General features: G+C 40.5%; 1 protein-coding gene across 2 annotated transcripts in view; it reads left to right on the top strand.

The window, feature by feature from the left end:
* Nucleotides 1–1,748: 1,748 nt before the first annotated feature.
* The window catches only part of ROS1 (ROS proto-oncogene 1, receptor tyrosine kinase), an 82,476-nt gene continuing 63,112 nt past the window's right edge, over nt 1,749–21,112 (top strand). For both annotated transcript variants that reach the window (XM_081141371.1, XM_081141370.1), the window contains exons 1-11: nt 1,749–2,347; nt 8,522–8,566; nt 9,251–9,310; nt 10,977–11,003; nt 13,569–13,629; nt 14,447–14,595; nt 15,259–15,397; nt 18,151–18,352; nt 18,992–19,068; nt 20,520–20,642; nt 20,806–20,990. In XM_081141371.1, coding sequence (XP_080997497.1) covers nt 2,225–2,347; nt 8,522–8,566; nt 9,251–9,310; nt 10,977–11,003; nt 13,569–13,629; nt 14,447–14,595; nt 15,259–15,397; nt 18,151–18,352; nt 18,992–19,068; nt 20,520–20,642; nt 20,806–20,990 — 1,191 coding nt within the window. In that variant the 5' untranslated portion in view covers nt 1,749–2,224. The remainder of the gene's footprint in view (nt 2,348–8,521; nt 8,567–9,250; nt 9,311–10,976; nt 11,004–13,568; nt 13,630–14,446; nt 14,596–15,258; nt 15,398–18,150; nt 18,353–18,991; nt 19,069–20,519; nt 20,643–20,805; nt 20,991–21,112) is intronic.

The raw sequence follows: 21,112 nt of genomic DNA, 5'->3' as shown, positions 1-21,112 counted from the left end.
CCTAGAAACTGTCGAACAACAGCAGTGTCAACATTCTCACGATCAGCGATTTCTTCTATAACTCCACTGACACTGCTTTTCCTATTGCCATATAATTTAAATATAACATTGTGTTACTTTTAGATGTACAACATAATGGTTTGATATATGTATACATTATAGAATGATCACCACAATAGGTTTCGTTAACATCCATCATCTCACAGAGTTACTTTTTTTTTCCCTTGTGATGAGAAATTTAAGGTATACTCTCTTAGCAACTTTTAATATAAGTGCAGAATTGTTAACTATAGCCATCATCCTGTACATTACGTCCCCAGGACTTTATCTTATAATTGGAAGTTTGTACTTTTTGACCACAGTTCACCCAATTTCACCAACCTCCTCCCCTACTCCCTGCCTCTGGCAACCACTGATCTGTACTCTGTATCTATCAGTTTTCATGTTCTTAGTGAAGTAACAGTTTACAAATATTATTTGTGCTAATCAGGTAAAAGGCACTGGTAATGCAGTGAAGAAGGTACATTTTGTTGGGATGAAAAAGCCCCTTAGGCACAGTAGATTATTCTCTGATTTAAAAGTGTATTTTGTAGAAAGAGGATCATATTCCTCTGACCAAGAAATCGAATGGTTGTATATAAAAGGCACTGGTAATGCAGTGAAGAAGGTACATTTTGTTGGGATGAAAAAGCCCCTTAGGCACAGTAGATTATTCTCTGATTTAAAAGTGTATTTTGTAGAAAGAGGATCATATTCCTCTGACCAAGAAATCAAATGGTTGTATATTCTTTAATCTACATTCTTTAAAATGCAGAAAATGAACAAAGAATAGGTGGACTGTGCAAAGTTGTTTTTAAGAAAACAAGTTTTAGGGGTTAATTATGGAGTCAGTACCATTCATCTTTATGTTGTACATCAGTTTTGTCAACATTCACTAAAAGATGTCAGCTCAAAACAAAACCTTATGCATGTGTTGCTCGCAATGAGAACTGCATGCTATTAAGAAAAGGTTAAGTCCCAGCCGGTGTGGCTCAGTGGTTGAGGGTCGACCCGTGAACCAAGAGGTCCCAGATTCGATTCCGGGTCCGGGCACATGCCCAGGCTGTGGGCTCGATCCCCAGTAGGGGCCTTGCAGGAGACAGCCGATTGATGTCTCTCTCACCATCGATGTCTCTATCTCTCTATACTTCTCCCTCCCTCTCTAAAATCAATAAAAACATGTTTAAAACAAAATAGAAAAGGTTAAGGACATTAGTATCATTTATTTAAGAAGATAAGGAAGTTTATTTGATACTTTAGATTGTCATGAGAAAGAACACCAACACAAAAATATCTGACCTTAAAGAGTTAACCCTCAGCAATCTGAAAAGTAGTTACCCAGAATGACTCACTGCTGTATTTTGCAGATTTCAAATTCTTTGTTTAAACTTCAGCTTAACTTTATCTTGATGCTAGGCTAATTGACATTTTTACAATATTTCCTTTTCAAGGCAGCTGCACTTGTACACCCTCGAGTCCCTGTGGTGGCTGCTTTCGGCCCTCTGTCTTGCTAGACCTGATAAGGGAGCCAGCATTTTAGTTAATGTGTAGTGAAGTTCTGAAAGCACTCTCACAAACTTCCCCTTCTTCCCTTCGCCCTCGGGGTATTTGTGTATTAATTTCATCTTTGTTTGCCTTTTAATTTTAAAATATGCTCTTGGTTGCAGAGGGTTCTGTTTTTCTTTTCTGCCTCATCATTAGATTTAGGCGCTTCTATTTTTCTAATAATTCTTTATTACAATAGTGCTCCTGTTTGCTAAAGTATAGATGGTCAAAACCTGATTCCCTGCATAGCTGAGCAACCTCAAGACAGCGAAGCGGTGGATGGCCCACGGAAGCGTCCGGGTTTCAGACTGCGCCCATGTCACATGCTGCTGAAAGGCCATGAGCGCTTTATACTTTGTTTCCTTTCCATGAGAAGCGCTCTCCTAAGATCTCAGCTTTAGTCAGCGGGTGATTTTCTTTATGGGCGTAAAACAAAGCTAAGTTACAAAATAGATGCTATATGCATGTTACAGGCCATCTAGGATTCAAAGGTCTAAACTAAAAGTTTGGTCTAAATATATTATTTAAAAAAAAATAATCTGCTGGCCACTCTTTCAAGCGAAGTGATGAAACCCAAAGAAGTCATGTAGCGAAATGGAGAGAGTGAGAACGGTCACCCGAAGAGCCGCTGCGGGAAGGGATGAAGCGCGGGGCCCGGCCTACCCTGGGGTCTGCCCGCTTCCTCGCTCTGGGCTGCGTGTGGATTTCCGTGGCTCAGGGCACAGTTTTAAACAGCTGCCTAAACTCGTGTGTAACTAACCTGGTAAGTTTTACTGGTCTACGATCTGCCTTTGCGGGAGCTAAAACATACAGAAGTCAGCTTGTTAGAAAGGGTTGAATTATTTTCACCTTACAAGAAGTTTTCTCACGAGAAAGATTCGATTTTCAAAGGAAGTTAGGACCATTTATAGTTATAGAAGGTAGGGCAGGGCTATTTTATTTCTTTATCTCTTCATAGATTTTGGGAGGGCCGGGATTTGAGTACAGAAGGATTAAATGGAATCAGTTTTTCATGCTTTAAAAAACTATCCTTTTAAAACTCACTTATTGCAAGGTCATTTACATTTGTCTTGAAGCATGAAATAGGTCTGGACACAGGGCGATGGCTTCTCGTTGTAAACATCAGTGCTGTTTACCCGGGGTGTCTGATTGTATGGGGCGGTAGGTGACCAAGGCGCTGGGTGCAACGCCATACAGAACAACATTTTATTTTAAAGGCACGAGCTGTTTGTATATTTTTCTATTGCTATCTGTGCATTTGTAATTCTTTCAGGAATAAGGGATTTTTTTGAAATTTAAATTTATGATTTTCCCCCCCTCATTTCTGGGTGTCAGCCCTCCTATATATATTATTTCATATCTTTTTAGTTATTGGGGTTTAGTTGTACTTAAAACAGTCACTGAATCAACTTTAAAAGCCAAACATGTGCTAGCCAGGGAAAGATACACTCATCTAAAGACAAAGGAAATAGCATGATAGCTTACATGTGACACTGCTTAGAGTCGTGCTTGAAAACATAATGAAAATAAATAAAATACAATGCTCATTACTGTCCTGAGTTATTGGAGATAGAAGTCAAGGGTAGATTAGAAAAGGTATTTATCTGTGTTACTCTCTTTTTTGTTTGAATTTAAACGACAGCGTGTATATTCATGGATAATAGTATTTTTTTTTAAAGTTTGATATTTTATATAAACCTTTGCTAAAAGCTTCATTGTCATTAATGTGGAACTGTATGCTTTAGGTTTTTGCAGTTGTAATTCAAACTTAAAAATAGAAGACTGGGACAATTAAATGTGTTTTTTTATTAAAAAGTTTAAATTTTTTCTCTGCTTATAACAATACATATTTATTTTAAAATACTTATAAGATAGAGAAGAAATAGAGAATAAAGGGAAAAAAGCCCCTACAATTCCACCACTATTAACCTCTGATTGTGTTTTCTTTCAGTGTGATTTCCTCCAATGTGTGTATAGTTTTACACACAGCTGTGTACCCAGCTTTTTCACTTAACATTATATTATGAGTTTTACCTTATACTCTGAAGTTTTTATGGAAACAGGATCTTCAATGTATTTAGAATATTCCATCGTATGGATGTATTGCCATAATCTCTTTTATTTATTTGATTTTATTGTTAGTTAAGTTTAGTTTTATTGTATCTTTTTGTGTGGGCTCTTTGATTTTGGGGTTTGGCAGCTGGAGCAGACAGTTTGTTCCTTTGCTGAGTTGCCTTCCGTTCACCACCTACAGAGACAGGCGCCGCTGATGTGGTGGCGACTGCGAGAGACACGGTCTGCTGGTCGGACTAGCGACCCTAATGAAGGTTCTCCATCTGGGGCTCCCACGCAGGGGCCGGAGGGACAAGGGCTGGGTGAAAGGACAACGCACACAGCAGGGACCAGGGGAAAGCCTATGCAAAGTGCTCTAGTTCATTATGCTGTTTGGATTTTTGTTCTGTGTCATCCTTTCAGCCTGGGCATTTGCTGTGAAGGTCATCTTTGATTTTACTGGGTGGTTCTTGATATTGAGACATCTTTGCTTTTTAGAAAGAAACAAAAGAGTATTATACAAAGGAATGTTCAAAGTTGCTGTCCAGAAATGCACAAATCGTAGTTCTATGGGTGAGCATGGGTATTTTACATCAATTGACTTAACATTTTTGAGTTATATGTGCCACGTGCTGCAGAGAGCAGAACATAATATTCTTCAGAACACTGGTACTGTGAGATCCTTTGTGAAAAAGAAACAAAACAGATTCATGGTCAAATAATTTAGGAAAATGCTTTTTGCCATACCCTCTTTTTATATAACCACAGGGCACAATAGCGTATGAGTGGCTTTGTTTAATTGCAATTTTCTCACCTTTTTCAGCAACAAAACCCTTTTTTTGAGTAATGAATCCCAACAACTGTGTAACTAGTGTTGAGGAAGACTCTGTTAGAAGTGTCAATTCAGTTCAATGAAAGACTGTTGGAAGCAATAGAGTTCAGAAGGTTTTCTTGTTTTCAAAAGTACAAACATTGATAGTTTTCTTGGATATAATATGTAACTTTATAACAAGATAATGGAACAAAACCATAGTCCAAAAATTCCATACGCTATCCAGAAATGAGCACAGTTTGCCTTGGTGTAGGAGTAGACAGGCCAATAAAACAGAACAGAGCTCAGAAATGAGACCATGTACACAGGGGAGTATGGAGTATATCATAAAGCTGACAATTCAAAGTGGGGCTATCAATTCAGAATGAAGAATGGCTCTCTCCTTCAGTAGGTGAATAAATAAATAAACCATGGCACATCCAGACGATAGAATGTTATTCCGAGCTAAAAAGAAATGAGCTATCAAGCCATGAAAAGACACGGAAGGATTGAAGTGCATGTTGCTAAGTGAAAGAAGCCAAGCTGAAAAGGCTACGTGCTGTACGATTTCAGCTCCTTGACATTCTAGAAAAGACAAAACTATGTCGACAATGAAAAGATCAGTGGTCGGCAGCGCCAGGGTTTGGAGGGGGAGGTGAGGGGAGGATGAACAGGCAGAGCGCAGAGGGTTGTTGTGGCAGTGAGAAGGCTCTGCGCGATGCCGCAACGATGGCTCTGTGCCATTTACATTTGTCCAAAGCCACAGCGTGCCCAGCACCAGCAGTGAACCCGAGCATAAACTGTGGACCTTGGGTGATTAGGATTTGTCAATGTAGGCTGATCCTTAGTAAAAATGTACTGTTCAGGAGAGTGGTGTTGGTTATGAGGGAGCCTGTGCATGTGTGAGGGCAGGGTTAACATGGGAGGGCTCTAGCTGGATCTCAGTTCTGTTACAAACCTAAAACTGCTCTGAAAAATAGTCTTTAAAAAAGGTTTTGTTTTTTAAAAAAACAAACCCCCCAACTCCTTACATTACTATCAGATTCAAATAAATTCCAGGAATTATTTTTTTAAAGGTGTGATTTAAATACAGACAAATAACAAAAACACAAAAAGACTTTACCCCATAAAATATTAAAGTTAATTAGGAGCAAATATTTCTATAATCTTTGAGTGGGAATGTCTTAAGAAGCCTGATTCAAAATCCAGAATCCCTAAAGAAATTATTAATAAATTTGACTGTTTAGAAACTTAAACTATAGGACAGTAAACAGGATACAGTGAAAAAAGTTAAAAATGGAAAAAAGGAATACATATGATAAATAAAATTTTATCAACCCTTATATATATAAAAGTATTTAAAACATGTTTAGAACATGAAGGCCTACTTCAAAAAAAAGAATTATAAATGGCTAAAAAGCATGTGATGTTTAACTTAATAGACACCATAGAAATGCACAGTAAAAATGAATTATCAACTTTTCTTCTATCAGTTTGGCAAAGATAAAAACATTTAGTTGGCAAAGTTTGGATAAACTGGCACTTTCATGTACTGTTTGTTAGGATGTAAATTGATAGATTTCTAGAGAACATGGGTTAATAAATAACAAAATTAAAAGGAAAAATATACTTTTAACCCTGAGCATCAAGAAATTTATCTGAAGAGATTACTGCATAACTAACCAAAGATATGTCTGCAAAAGGCTGTTTATAGCAAGTTTGCACATAATATTAATAAGAGACTTCTAAGAGCCTGGCACTGTACCATAATAATTAATGCATTATTTAATTGAGTCCCCACGGAACTTCATGAATTAAATATTATTTTCCTTTTGTCTCAGGTGAGAATACTAAGTTTGGACAGCAGAGGTTAAGTTTCAAAATACCACATCAGGAGTAGTGGGATTAAAACGCAGATCCTCCTGCTCTGTTTCATTTATTAGGGCAGGAAGTAAATGAAATCAGTTCCGGCTAAGGTGGGCAGGATAGAAAATCTTGTGCCAAGAAGTAGGTGGTGGGGTAAGAGGACTTGAGATCCAGAACTGGGGCTGTGTTTTAAGCTGATGATTTGAGCAAGTGGAACTAAGGTAAACTGGGCAGCTCCCAAAGTGAGAAATGTGAATTTGGGGCAGATTACAGGAGGCATCGGTGCTTTGGTTAAGAGCTTGGGTCCTGGAGGCAATTCCTGTCATCCCCCTTCAAATTCTAGCTCTTGGGCAATTGACTACACCTCCTGTTTCTCAGCTGCACAATGGGGTTAATAACAGTACCTACCTGACAGGGTTGTTGAGGTGCTAAGTGAGATTTAGTGTAAAACACCTTGAAGAGTGCCTGGAATGGAAGAGTTCCTCACAAATTGTTAGTTGTGATGACGAAGAGGAGGGGGACAGAGATCCAGTGGAGATCAGGGAAGAGTGTTGACAAAATATGCTTCCTCAGAACCCCACACACCTGACTCTTGATGCCACTTGTTATATTTAATCTTGAGAGCTGCCAACAGAAGGACTCAGCACTGTTACGATAGGGCTCTATGGTCAAGAAACACCTCTGATGCCCTATTGTTTACACTGGAACACAAAAACTACCCAGGGTCCACCCTTTTGCTTTTATGAGCTAACAGATTTTTTGAAGAAATAGAAAAAAATTAAACTGCAGATTCACTCTCTTACACTCAATTGTATATGATCGTGGTTCAGGCATATAAAGGAGAATCAGAAGCTTCGTATTGAACAAAATCATGGGAACAAAATACTATTAAGCACGTAGTTGCACAATTAATCTAAAAGATACAGTTCTTACCAAGTATTCATCATCTAAAAACAAAAGCATATTAGGCATCCTTCTTTACATATATAAGTGGTTGGGGAATGGTGGTTAGAGGAATCTTTATTCACACATCAAATGAGAGGAAAAAAGGCAAGATGTGTTCTTTGGTTCCTCTAGTTGATTACTTCTCAAGCGCAGCCCCACAATGCTAGGCCCTGGGCAGTGCTTCCAAGGACAGTGCTTCCAAGGACTTCTGAGCATTCCTAAGCAGCAGCCACCCTGAGTTCATGGGTTTATTCCTTCAGCACACATTTCTTGTGCCCCTGTTACCCTCAAGCACTGTTCTAGGTACAGGGGACTTACGTGGAAGGGAGAGAGAGTGCTCAGTGAACTTAGTGACCAACATCTTTTTTCTTCCCTCTGAAAAGCATGGGATGTTCAGAAGTCCCCAACAGATGCTTACCCCCCTCCTTCCCCTCCCCTTGGATTTTCTGCCGCCTCCTGGGACACGTCTTGCTTATAATGCTGAGTCAGCCAAGGACAGAAGGTGTGCTCCTTGCTGGATTGATCACTTCTCCGATTCAGTGGTTCAAGCCGAGCAACTTTTAAGGGGAGGTTCTGACCCATTCCAACAAGAAAAATTCACTTAGTTTTCCACATAATGTTAAGTACGTATCTGGTTATCATAGACCCAGTATCGCCATCCTTTGTGAGCCCTTCTGTTTATGAAGGACCCCATTCAAACAAGGAACGGGAGAGAATGCGCACTTTAGAGACCTTTCCCCCCTCAGTTCCTATGTCTTATTTTTCCCCAGCACAAAAAGATCTTAAAATTTGTTAAAATGTGAGAAATAAAGAGTAATCTGATGTTTTATGCTATATAAAATTCTCAATGTGTATTTTTTTTCCTGCTCTTAACAAGATTGCTTTAAAAAAGGAAAAATCTGCACATAGTTCATGTTTAATCCAAGAGTGCTCTGACTTGATTACCTGACGAGTGTCACAGGCTTGTTGAATACTGTGTGAGACTCTCTCCAGTGCCCACAGCCCCTCCTTACAGCCGCACCCCAGCCCACCTTTACCACTCTGCACAGTTCTTAGACGTTGCATCACATAATGTGTCCTGGCATTTTGTCTGATTTCATGACCGGCTTAATGACTTTAAGACATTTTTTCTCCTCACTTTACAGTTAGAAAACTCTGAGAAGGCAGCACTATTCCAGGACGCTTTTTAAAAATGAAGGCAGGGTGGTTATCACTGAGCACGATATTGGGAGCTGGTGTTTACTGCTTGCTTCCTCATTGCAGGGCAGACCTCTGGACGGTGACTCGCCATACAATCTGAGCGAACCGGTGAGTCATCCTTCTATGGTTAAGAACTGTGCAGTGTTTGCATTGATAAAAAAGGGGCAATGGTCAGGTTTTATTACACTAAGAACAATTCCTAAGTAAAATCTCATTTATTTGTCCCTGCTAGGGGAAGAGCAATAAAAAATAGTTATGAATTATGGTATATTCAAAAATGAAGTCAGGGATAGTGTAAGTGGGAAGAGCACAGGACCAATCCAAGTCCATGATTTTGACTCTGTATATTGGCATGGCTTTGGGCAAATTACTTAATATTTCTGAGACCTAGTTTTATTATGTGTTATCTGAGAGGGTTGAATGAGACAGTCTCCAATGTTGCTTCCAACAATTAGATTTATGGTTTTATTACTTTTCTGCACCTGTGTCCATTTATTCAACAAGTATTTGGTGACTCCAAGCATAAGTATGAACCAGGCGCTGTGCTGGGTAACAGAGACTGAACTCCACTCAGCACCCCTGCCACCTTTCAGTGAACCACACCACCCTGCTGTCTGTAGACAGGACGGCTCTGCTCATAACCCCCAAAGATCCTGGTTCTTTTGAGGCCACAGATTCCTGGGTAGATTTCTATTTCTCAAATACCTTTTATTACTATGTTGCACTTTCAGGTGACAAAAAAAAGTCACACTTGTTCAGTCACCATGCATGGTCTCTTACTGTCTCTTGCAGTGCATCCAAGGATGTCATTTTTGGAACTCTGTAGATCAGGAAAACTGTGCTTTAAAGTGTGTAAGTATTAACTATATTTCTTTTTTGATACTAATGTTTCCCCTCAAGAGAAAAGTTGTCTAAGTGGATGCCCATTTGAATTTCCATTGGCTTTCAGTTAGTTGGCTTGACTCTAAAGGGAAAATAGAGTACATAGTAATCTGGAAAAACTGAGATCACCATTACTAACACAACTGGAAACCAAGGAAGGTTAACACAAACCATGAAACCCCAGGGATGCCAGTTGCTGCCGCCTAGAAAGGCCGTTTAGTGGGATGTAAGGTATTTGCTTCATTTCCTGGTCCTGCACTTCTCAAATGTTAATTTACACCTTAACGGGGGATCTTGTTGAAATGCAGATTCTGATTCAGTAGGTCTGGGAGGGACCTGAGACTCTGCATTGATAACAAGCCCCCAGGTAAGGTGATGCTGGTGGGCTCCAGACCCCCCTTTGGAAAGCAGGGCCCTAGGTTATGTCCAAAATATCTCTGTAGGGAACCTGGTAGCAATTTAATCCAGAGGTCACACGCACCTAGGTTTATTTCTCTTTCTGTAGGAAATACATCCCCCTGATACTTTATTTTTTCATTTGCCTCGGCTTTGCGCCTTAGTGTGTGACTTAGGTAAGGTGCTTAACCCTTGAAACTGTACTTTCCTCATCATTAAATTAGGATAATAACCGAATCTCCCTTCTAAGGACAGTGCTTGATACACCATAATTACTCAATTGCACAGATAAAAACTGTGTAATTTAAAGGTGGGTTGTATTGCAGGTTGTTCAGGTCACAGATTAAATCAGTAAGGTTTTGGTAACGTTGGGTAATATCATTTTCTATCAATTACTCAAATTGTAGCATTGAGATGTAAATAAGGACACTGGCCTCTTCTGTAGCCCTCCTGGCTGTTCCTGTATAGATGTCCCTGCAGATCCCCTTCACAGGAGCTCACTCACACCCACTCTCAGGGTTACGACCGGGTGCGGAAGTTACCAGAAGGAGAGGCAGGAGCCGCCTGGACTTCAGAACCATTGCGCGCCCTGCAAACCCTTCTGCCTCTCCTTGGCAGCACTTCTTGGAAATGGCAGTTGAAATCGTGATTTGTCTAGTTATGTGCTTTGTCCCAGCATGTGAGCCCGTCAGGGCGGAGGCCCTCGGTCCTGTTCACACTGTTTCCTGCGCTGAACACAGTGAGGGGCGAGAGCGGGTGGAGGGAAGGCACCAGCTGTGCTGAGAAAGGGCCCAGGAGCAGGGTGGACGCGGGCGTGGGCAGCCCGGCGGCGCGGCCTGCTGGCCTCTCTTAGCTGCAGCAGTTGGTGCTTTTCATCCCGGTTCTGTCCCCCCTGGGCACCTGCCAGCACCCCTTCATTCTCTCACTGGGTCCATCACAGATGACTCATTGCTTGACTGGGGCGTTCTGGAAGGCATCACGCTCCCCATTTTCTCAGTGATACAAACAACATAACTTTACAGCTGTTTCTTCGGTGGCCTGTCTGGACAGAAGGGCCAGCTCTGGGCTCCCTTGTTTTTAATTGTTGAGGTTTTTTTGTTTGTTTGTACGTTTTTATTGGTTGTTTGCCGATGGTGGGATAAGAAATTTATTCGGAAGAAATGTAGAGCTAAGTGTCGTTAAAAATTATATACAGCTTTAAAGATTTTAACTAGTTTTGCTTTCCTTTTTTCCCGTGCAGAATGATACCTATGCCACAGTTTGTGAGGTAAGTTGGCAATTCCTATAAAAAGGATGTCATCCAGCTCCATGTCCTTATGCCTTGTTCAAAAGCTGGTGAGATAGGAATGAAGAAACCTGGTCATTGCTGGGGCACAGAGACATTCTTGGGATGACTCTGGGCGTAAAGATGACTGTGTGATTCCATTTTGACACAAATACTCACTGTGTTTTATACATCTATGTGCATATATATGACGTACATAAAGAGGTATAGGTGTGTATATGTGTACACACATTCATATATACACATATATTACTCTAATCTGGTTTGAAAAACCCTAATTCCCGAAGCCCGGGTGGGAGAGAGGCAGGAGCAGCTGCAGGAGTGTCCTTATTTCTGCTGATTTTATTTTTCCCCCATAAAGCATATGCTCTATCATTAAATACAATGCATTAGAAAAGAACACTTTAGTTGCATTTTTTCCCCTTATTCGACAAACTCCTTTGACAACATTTTGAAACACAGCTTTTTTCTTTCCCTTGCTACGCTAGTAAAGGAGTTGCTGACTCTGGCTGCCCAGGGCTCCTCTCACTTCGCGCCACCAGGTCCTTCCCCAGGCAGCTCCCCCCAGCACTTGATTTTCTCTACTCCTTCAGAAAGACCTTAGGACTTTGACCATTTTTTACTCAATTTTCTTTAACTTAATTGGTTCTTCAGGATTCATTTTAGATTATTGACAACAGATATTTATAACTACTTTATTTCTCAGTTCAAATGTCCTTAAAACCAGAAAACAGAACTAACTTATCTTGCCTGAGGAAGGGGTACAAATGACCACCCATTAGTAAAAGAGAAAAATTCCCCTTTAATAGAGAACAGAAATAAAAACAAAACATTTAAATTGGAATGCTTTCTCAATAGTCTGTGATTATTCTGTACTGAGTGGTTTTTCCTTGGGAGTGGAAGCTGGTGGGTTGGCTGAGAAGAGGTAAAATGCGAGGCAAAAGTTGCCCCTATGTAAATAGACAAAGAAAGGTCTTTTCTGGTTGAGATTAAAAATACAAAAACAGAACCCTTTGATGTGATAAAAGCAAAGTGAGCTAAAACAAAAACAAAAATTCGGGCACAAAAACAAAACCAAACAACAAGAGCCCCAGGAGGACGGTGTGTAGAAAGCCAGAGAGAGTTCAAGCCTCACGAACGCCCCGGGTTGGATGGCTGATGGGATAGTCCCCTCGGATCCACTACGCTGCCCAGTAGTTTGTGTTTCCATAGTCAGTGCTAGCTATATTTCCAAGTAAACGTTATTCCATCTCTTTTCTTCTTCCTCAGTTTTTTTTTCCTTGCTGCCACTTGGTATATTTATTCCTTACAGATAATAAATGCGTTGAATGCAGTTTACTGAAACCTGCAAAGATGTGAAAAGTATATTAAACCCTTAGGCTAAATAATCCTGAGCCCAAACTGAGGTGTTTAAATTAATCCTTAACTGGGCAAACCTGGGCTTATCAGGCTCTGCTTCCTCTGCGCGCACAGATCAAACATTGGACAGCTAGTATTTGAAAATCGCAGCCCTCTCCCTGGGATGATTAGGGCAAGTGCACTGTCATCACGAGAAACAAGAGCATGTTGTCCTAGGTATTATAAGTTGAATGAGACCAGGAAGACTGATCATGATTGTGTTGTACTTTTACAATGTGTGTCTTTTCTCCTTTTTTGTTTTCTATAGCTAACGCTAATACATCTGTTAAGAGGTGCAGGAAATTTGTGTCCCAGTCACCAAAAATGTTTACTCCGGCTTTGGTTAATGAGATATGTTAATCATCATTGTGCTTTTGTAGACCTTAACATTTAATGTTGGTATTCAGACCTCCATTAAAATGTTCAGTTACTATAAAGATTATAGTCAGTTTTTAATTGTTCAAGAAAGGCATGGATATATGAGATAAATAGGTATAATTTTAGGCTAGAGTTTTAGGTTATTAGTTCACCAAACCTTTGACCGAGATGGCAAATATAATTGCATTGTTGAGCTCAGTGTTTTTTCAGACTGAGGTGTGACCCATTAAAGAGACATAAAGTCAATTTAATGAATATAGTCCCAATAAGCAAATGAAATGGGATAAGATAGAATAGACTAGACTAGACTAATAGAACTGAACAGAACAAAGATTGCATCACAAGTACAGGGTTTCTTTTTGGGGTGAAGCTGTTCTAAAATTAGGTTGTAGTGATGATTGTACAATTCTGTGAATATACTAAAATGCACTGAGCTGCGTGCTTTAGACGGGTGAATTTTATGATGCATGAAATGGATCTCAATAAAACTTAAAAAGGGAAGAAAAGTAAATACTGTTTCTAGAATGCATTTTCCCCAACCTGTATGTGTGCACTAAGTTGTTTCATTTCATGTATTTTGGAATCTGAGACATGATTTTAAAAGTTTGAAAGGTGCTGTTCTAATCCCACTGGCAAATGGGAAGTTTATTACTGTTGCAATAATTGCTATACAGTTATATATCAGGTGTTCAGATTTCAGAATTTAGTTGAAGCTTATCAGCCCAAGCAGTACAAAGTGTGCCCTGACCGGCGTGCGACCTGTCTCCGCAGCGAGAGTCGTGTGAGGTCGGCTGCAGCAGTTCTGAGGGTGCATATGAAGAGGAAGTCCTAGGTAAGTGGGCGTAGGCAGTGTTGGCGTAAAGGCAGACAGACAGACCAATGGACTAGGACGGAGAGTCTGGAAATAAAACCTTCCATATATGGTCAAATACCTTTGACAAGGCTGCCAAGACCATTCAACTGGGATAAAGACAGTCTTTTCAACAAATGGTGCTGGGAAAACTGGATACCCACATGCAAAAGAATGAAGCCGGATCCTTAATATACAAAAATTAACTGAAAATGGATCTATAAACTAAATGTAAGACCTAAAACTATAAAAAAATCTTAGAATAAAACATAGAGCAAAAGCCACACAACAGTGGACTTGGCAATGATTTCTTGAATATGTCACCAAAGGCACAGGCCACAAAAGAAAAGAAAAAATAGACAAATTGGACTTCATGAACATTAAAACTTTTTACAGTAAAAACAACAACCAACAGAATGGGAGAAAATATTTGCAAATGATATGTCTGACAAATGATTAATATCCAAAATATATAGAGAGAACTCCTAAAACTCAACAACAACAAAAAAGAAATCAATCTAATTTAAAAATAAGGAAAGAACTTAAATAGATGTTTATCTAATGAAGATATAAAAGGGGCCAATAAGCACATGAAAAGATGCTTAACATCCCTAATCCTTAGAGAAATGTAGATCAAAAGAACAATGAAATACCACTTCACACTCATTAGGATGGCTGCTCTTAAAAAAAGAAGAAAACCCCCCAGAAAAGTAAAAGTGTTTCAGAGGATGTGAAGAATCCTGTACACCGTTGGTGGGAACGTTGGCACATGGTGAATGAAATCTTGTTTTCTCCCCAGAAAATGCAGACCTCCCCACTGCACCCTTTGCTTCCTCCATTGGAAACCAAAGTGTGACATTACGATGGAAAGTGGCCAACATCTCTGGAATAAAATACATCATCCAGTGGAAATATGCACAACTTCTGGGGAGCTGGACTTACACGGAGGTATGAAAAGCTGCCCATGTACTTAAACACAGCCTCCCCCCAAAGTTAGTAAAAATGCCAAATTACAGGTATAGACATTCTGGAGAAGATTCAAGCATAAAATGAGTGGTTTGGAGCAGATGAATTTTAGTCTCTGCTACTCTGTAACACGTTAATGCTAAGTAAGCCCTTTATTTTTGAGGAAAATATATTATAGGACAATACATTATTCCTTCAGCACAACATCACATAACCAACTACTTGTATCATTGGTCGTTATCTGCCCATCCCATTTAAAATGATTCTAACTAGGACAGAGGGCAGGCAGGTCATCAGAACTGTCCCTTTTAGGAAAGCATGAGCCAGTTCAGAGAAAAATATTCCCAAGACACCAAGAATATTGACATAGAAAAATTAAAGTAAATCCTTGTGGTAAATGTGAAATAACTGAACCCATAATTTCGCACTGTTGAAGAAGGGAAGAGTCTCTATGTGAATTATTCAGACTGACACCTGGAGGGCTCAGCTCTAAGCTCCAGACCTTCATTTCATCTGGTCTGGCAGGTGCCGCGTCACCCCTTATCCAAACAGCCACCCATCGTCTCCAAATTAATCTGTGTCCTGGAGTCACAGTGTATGGTGGTGATCCTGCAAGTGCTGACGATTGCTCTCTTGTTGATCCAGGCCGTGTCCAAGCCATCATATGTGGTAGAGCCCCTGCATCCCTTCACCGAATATGTTTTTCGAGTGGTTTGGATCTTCACGGCCCAGCTGCAGCTGTATTCTCCCTCAAGTCCCAGTTACAGGACCCATCCTTATGGAGGTATGGCATGCACACGCGGCTTAGGAAACAGATTATTCCAAAGCTTTGGTTTAATTTGTTTTTATTTTAAACAATGAAATAAACCTATTCCTTTAATTGATCCATTCAACTATTGAGTTTCTATGTGCCAAGTAGTGGTCCAAGTGCTCATCAAACCTCTGTGGTCAAAGCAAAAATCCCTGGTCTTCTGGAGCTCCCATTTTGGTGGAAGAGAAATTAAGCCGTCAGCATAATAAGTAAGGAAAGTATATTGTAAGTGGGAAGGTGCTGTGCACTCTGGTAAGGGGAATGTTTGGAGCAGGGTCTGTCCTTTGGGGGGTTGGAAATGGAGGGTTGAGGGGAAAGAGAGTCAGGTTGCAGTGTAAAAAAGGTGGTCAGAGTGAGGCTCTGTGAGCAGTTAGGAGTTGTGGGAGGTTTTAAAGCAGAAAAGCAATTGTTTTACACGCTCCCTAAAAAGACAATTTTGGCAACAACACATGGAATTGATTGAGGGAATGAAAGAGATTGCAAAGTACAGAGGTAGAGAGACCAGCTGGGAGGTTCTTAGAATACATTTTATAATACGTTTTATCGGAGATGACTAAAAGAAATAGTGCGCATGTTGGAGCCTTTTTTGGTCTCTCCTTTTGAAGATGTGACTCATATCAGGAGAAGGGTGCACAGATGCCTGGGGCAGGAGAGCTGTGTGGCACCCTCGCCCTCAGCTAGCTGAGGGCACCTGTGAGGGCTTGCTCCAGGCCAGACGCCAGCTGCCCCAGCCCTCAGCTCCGGAGATTCAGCTGTGCGCAGGGGCCCTCAGGTTGAACTAGGCCTAGGTAGGCACAGCGGACAGATGAAGCTGATTGGGCATGTCCCCCCTTCCCCGGTTAGTGTCCCTTTCTTGCTGGTTGATTTTCGGGTAAGTGTGGCCATTTCTGCTGGTTATTCCGTGACCATTCCCTCAAGCTGACACTGGGACTGGGCTGGGGCCATGTTTGCAACGTTCTAGATCCGAGTAGAATACATGCAGCCTTCTTTGTTCAGAGAAATGCCTCATGTACTTCAACTGTGCTGGGTCATTTTCCAGTGCTGGAGAGATACCATGGGCCAGGGCCTAGGGCTGGTCAAATTAAAGTAGTTAAAGGAGCAAATATTGCTTTCCATCTCTGGGCCCTTCTCCTGGCTATGCAAGCCCACCTGCCCTCCAGGTGTCCCAGGCCCTGTGCTGGGTACCCTTTCCATGGATAGCACCTCATGCTTCAGTTCTCTCGCACTTTTCTAGCCACATCAAAACATAAAGTTACCTGCGTGTGTTCCATTGCCTCATGGCCCTATTCTCTAGCTGTGGGAATGATATGATTTTAGATGGCATGACTGCCTTGTCATCAGGGCCCTTCTGTAGATCACTTCTTAACCCAATAGAATGGTTTTGGGCAAGGAATACCTTGCCTGACCTGACCAGCCTTTCAGGGAGGGTTTTTGTGGGGAAAATTTGGACAATAATTGCACCATGTAGGTGGTATCTAACTTGCTCGAAGTGGAGCAGATGACATCTAGGCATTAACCCTAATGAGTTAAACTTTTTGACATAATTCAGTGGTTGGTCATTCCTACTCCCTTCTTCACCACCGGGACGGAGTGTACAGAACAGCGGAGTGAAGCAATGTTTGTGTTTACCAAAGACTAGTCTGAGAGTCGGGGAGGGGTTGTATCAGAGAAGGGCTGCGTCGATTAAAGGCCATTTTATTTTATTTTATTATTTTATTTTATTATTTATTTTATTTTATTTTTAACTTTATTTTTATTGTTGATACTATTACAGATGCCCCCTACCCCCCTTTCCCTTTTTAAAAACCCATCCAGTGTGAGGGGTGAACTACCTCATTTCTCCCAACTCTAACGAATCAGGGGTGATACAGAGCGTTTGTCAAAATGTTCAGAGGGCGAGAAGTCTACTAAAGAGCAAAGGGACATCAAAGTACGTCTTTCTGTGGAAAGAGGAAGTAGAAGAGTGTGGTTTCAGGGGCTGGGAAAAGTAGGTGGAGACATGCATGTTAGATCATTTGTTTCCTTTCTGTTCTGTGCCACTTAGGTAGCTTTTGAAGTCTATGAGTGGATGCTGAATTAATTAATTCATGCTCCTTTAATTCTCTGCAAGGGAGGGAGTGTAGCTAAAGTACAGTCAACCTGGATTCCAAGGGGCCCTGGGATCCGGGGGAAGGAAGGTCGTCTGGCTCATCAGAGGTGGTGCCAGCAAAGGTGAAGCAGACTGTTCTAGCTCAGGCTTATCTGAACCCATATCTTCAGCTGGAACTAGTCAGGCATAGCCCTCTAGTGTGTGAAAAGGCCCCAGGACTTAATTCTTTTAACTAGTGCTAATCATTGACTCAGTTTTGTTACAGATGCTCTTCTCCCTCCCGACTTGGTCTCATCCCACATTCAGTTCTTTTAAGTCTGGAGATTTTTGACAACTTTTTCTTAGAATATTTATCCTATTTGTATAGTTCCGCATTTAATTCTAGTCCATAAAGTAGAAGTGAGGACAATAACGTTTGAAAGAGTCCCTTGGGAAAGTAGCTAACTCGTAAGATTTAGGATCAAGAGTTGTAGCTCATAGATATCTTACCACCTTCTCTCTATCACTTATTTGGAATATTAATAAAAGTATTTCACTTATGTACTTTTCAAAAAAACAGGACATTGTTTTCTATCCTATTTAAAAACATAGGCTCTGTACATGTTCCTGCTCATCCTGTCACCATTATCTCTTCTAGTTCCCGAAACTGCTCCTTTCATTAGAAATATTGAGAGCTCAAGTCCTGACACCGTGGAAGTGAGTTGGGATCCACCCCAGTTCCCAGGCGGGCCTATTTTGGGTTATAACTTAAGGCTGATCAGCAAAAACCAAAAATTAGATTCAGGAACACAGAGAACCAGTTTCCAGTTTTACTCGACTCTACCAAATACCACCTACAGGTAAGAATTAAGTGATGTAAAGAAAATGTAACCGGCATGGCTGCAGGCGTGAGAATTATTTAAGCAATGTGGCTAAAAAATAGTTTAAATGTATTTTGAGGAGTTCCATTGAATATGTACTGTTGGGGTGAAGGTATTGTGTTTTTCCTCAAGTTTGCATGCTTACCAGATCACCATCTTAAGCAGAAACATTCTCAGGTATTTCTATTCTATTCAGAGGATCCTTATAAATATGGGCTAATAAAAGACATCATAAATACCATGATGTTTAATTCAACATAAAAAAAGTAAGGAGGTGAAATTCTGTTAATGGTATTTTTTATTAACCATTAAGGGTTATTATTTTATTATTGTTAGCTTCTCTAGCATTTACTAAGACCCTTTAAATTAGGGTAGGAATGGGGGTCATGTAGATAGCAGAGTTCAGTTTTTGACCTCTGTGACCCTGAGCTGTTCTATGGGAAATGCAAACAAGGATGTGATTGATGGTCATTTTAGTGCCCAGCACTGGCACCAAGTAACTAGATACATGCATTGTCACATTGTCCCCCAAATAACACAGTATTGCTCCTTCTATTTTTATCTCTTGTTCACACCATGCCATGTGAAACACATCTCTCCAAATTGTCTTTGGAATAGGTTTTCTATTGCAGCAGTAAATGAAGTTGGTGAGGGGCCAGAAGCAGAATCTAGTATTACCACTTCATCCCCAGCAGGTATGGACCAAGGTGCTCTTCTGTTACACAGAACTTGGGGTGGCAAGGGTGGGTTCAGATCTCAGAGGTCCTGGGTCATCTGGTGTTCATCCAGATCCCACCTTTTCTACTCAAATGGACACTGTCTTTTTGGTACTTGGTAAGCTTTCAGTTTGACAAATAGAAGTAAGTTGTTAGATGGAAAGAATTCACATTAAAATTTAGGAATTTAAAAATTAAAACATTCAGGGATTTTAAAAAATGGCCTCAAGCAAATCCTTGGTTTCAGGTAAAATCACTAGTGACTATGACTCACATTTACACACTTAGGGATAACATATAATCTTTCTGCCTTAACCCCCATTTTATATTGTGTATCATCATTTAATATATACCAGATATCTTTTCTTCCAGTCTCCTTAAGGTTTTCAAATATATCTGGACTTAATAATTTTTTACCATTTTGTATATTCAGTCTACCAAATTAGCTTTTGTTATTATTTTATAAGTACCTTTTTTTGGCCTTTGGCATTTTAACATTTGCCTCGAGAGACTGAATACTTATTGCATGATACCTAAGCGAGCAAAATAATAAATGAGAATGCTTTCTAAGAAGCACCGGAAATATTTGCGGGGAACTAGTAAAAGAGTTTTGAATAACACAGAGATTAAGAATTTTAGAAGCCTGCTGTCTGTTTTCGCTAAAGTCCCATTTGCTGGCTTACTGCCCCTTACCTAACTGCGCACACCTATGCCCGCGGGGATTGAATGTCACCTGTCACCAGCCTTTGTTTTCTTTGGCTGTTACTAGGCTCTAGGAAAGGAGAGGTATTTTTGCTATGCAAAACACACGTCCAAAGGTCAAGTCAAATATAGAGCGGGCTTAAGGTTGTCGTTGCTGTGATTATTGCATAACATTTATTAATTGCCCTAAAAGCATTCACCAACCAGCACACCTTTCATCAGTCTCCAATGGAGCAGGACATCAAGCAGAGCTCTGCAGTCCTCAAATTGCCTTTCTCCAAGGATTTGTCTCCTGCCTCAAAGGGAGAGATGTTGAGGACAAATTGAAGACAACCAACATCTGTCTCTGTGTGTGCGGGCTGTGTGACAGTGCTCCCCGGCCTCGGCTGGACCACCTCCACAAGCAGTCAAATTCTCGTGGCTGCGCATAAGGAGCTGACCTTCTCTAGGGGCAAGGCTTTGAGAACAGTGATGCCCATGTGATGTTATTTTGAGGGCATTTAGGGGCGCACACACATACCACCCACTTGACTGACTCTGTACTCCCTACCCCAATCATAGACTAATGTGATTTATACCACAGTTGAAATGCCCCAGTGCCTTCAGAGAAAATCTGACCAGTCTCTTTCGAGTGCTAGTCCCCTTGCTTTGGAGGGTGGCATTGATCTGTTTGTGTCAATATGCATATCGTTGGGGTTGTCTCTCCGTAAATCGTGTTGTTGTTTTAGTTCAAGAAGAGGAACAGTGGCTCTTTTTATCCAGAAAATCTTCTCTAAGAAAGAGATCTTTAAAACATTTAGTAGATGAAGCACAGTGCCTCCAGTCAGATGCTACACACCCTAATATTACAGGTCAGTATAATAGAGGGAGATGTTTCCTTAGTGTGAAAAGAAAGATCCACATTGACTTCTATTTTAATCTCTTTATTAAAAATTAAAGAAATAAGTTACCTTTTAGGTAAGTTTTTTGCCTGGCACTATATAATAACACACATGTATTTACCTGGTCTTCTAGGAATATCAGTTAATGTCCACCAGCAAGCTGTTTATTTCTCTGGAGGATCTCTCATATGGGCAAAGGAGGCTTCCAACATGTCTGATGTGTCTGACCTGAGAGTTTTTTACAGAGGTTCAGGATTAATTTCTTCCATCTCCATAGACTGGCTTTATCAGAGAATGTATTTCATCATGGATGAGCAGGTTAGTCTGAGACTTTAAAGTCAATAACCGGATACTAATATTCACATGTATGTTATGGTATATTTATTCATAAGTAAACATAGTTCTTTCATTCAATAAATACTCATTGATTATTTACTATG

Source organism: Miniopterus schreibersii, assembly GCF_964146895.1.
Source record: "Miniopterus schreibersii genome assembly, chromosome: 6".
Lineage (NCBI taxonomy): Eukaryota > Metazoa > Chordata > Mammalia > Chiroptera > Miniopteridae > Miniopterus > Miniopterus schreibersii.
This window is presented reverse-complemented; position numbering and strand designations above follow the sequence as displayed.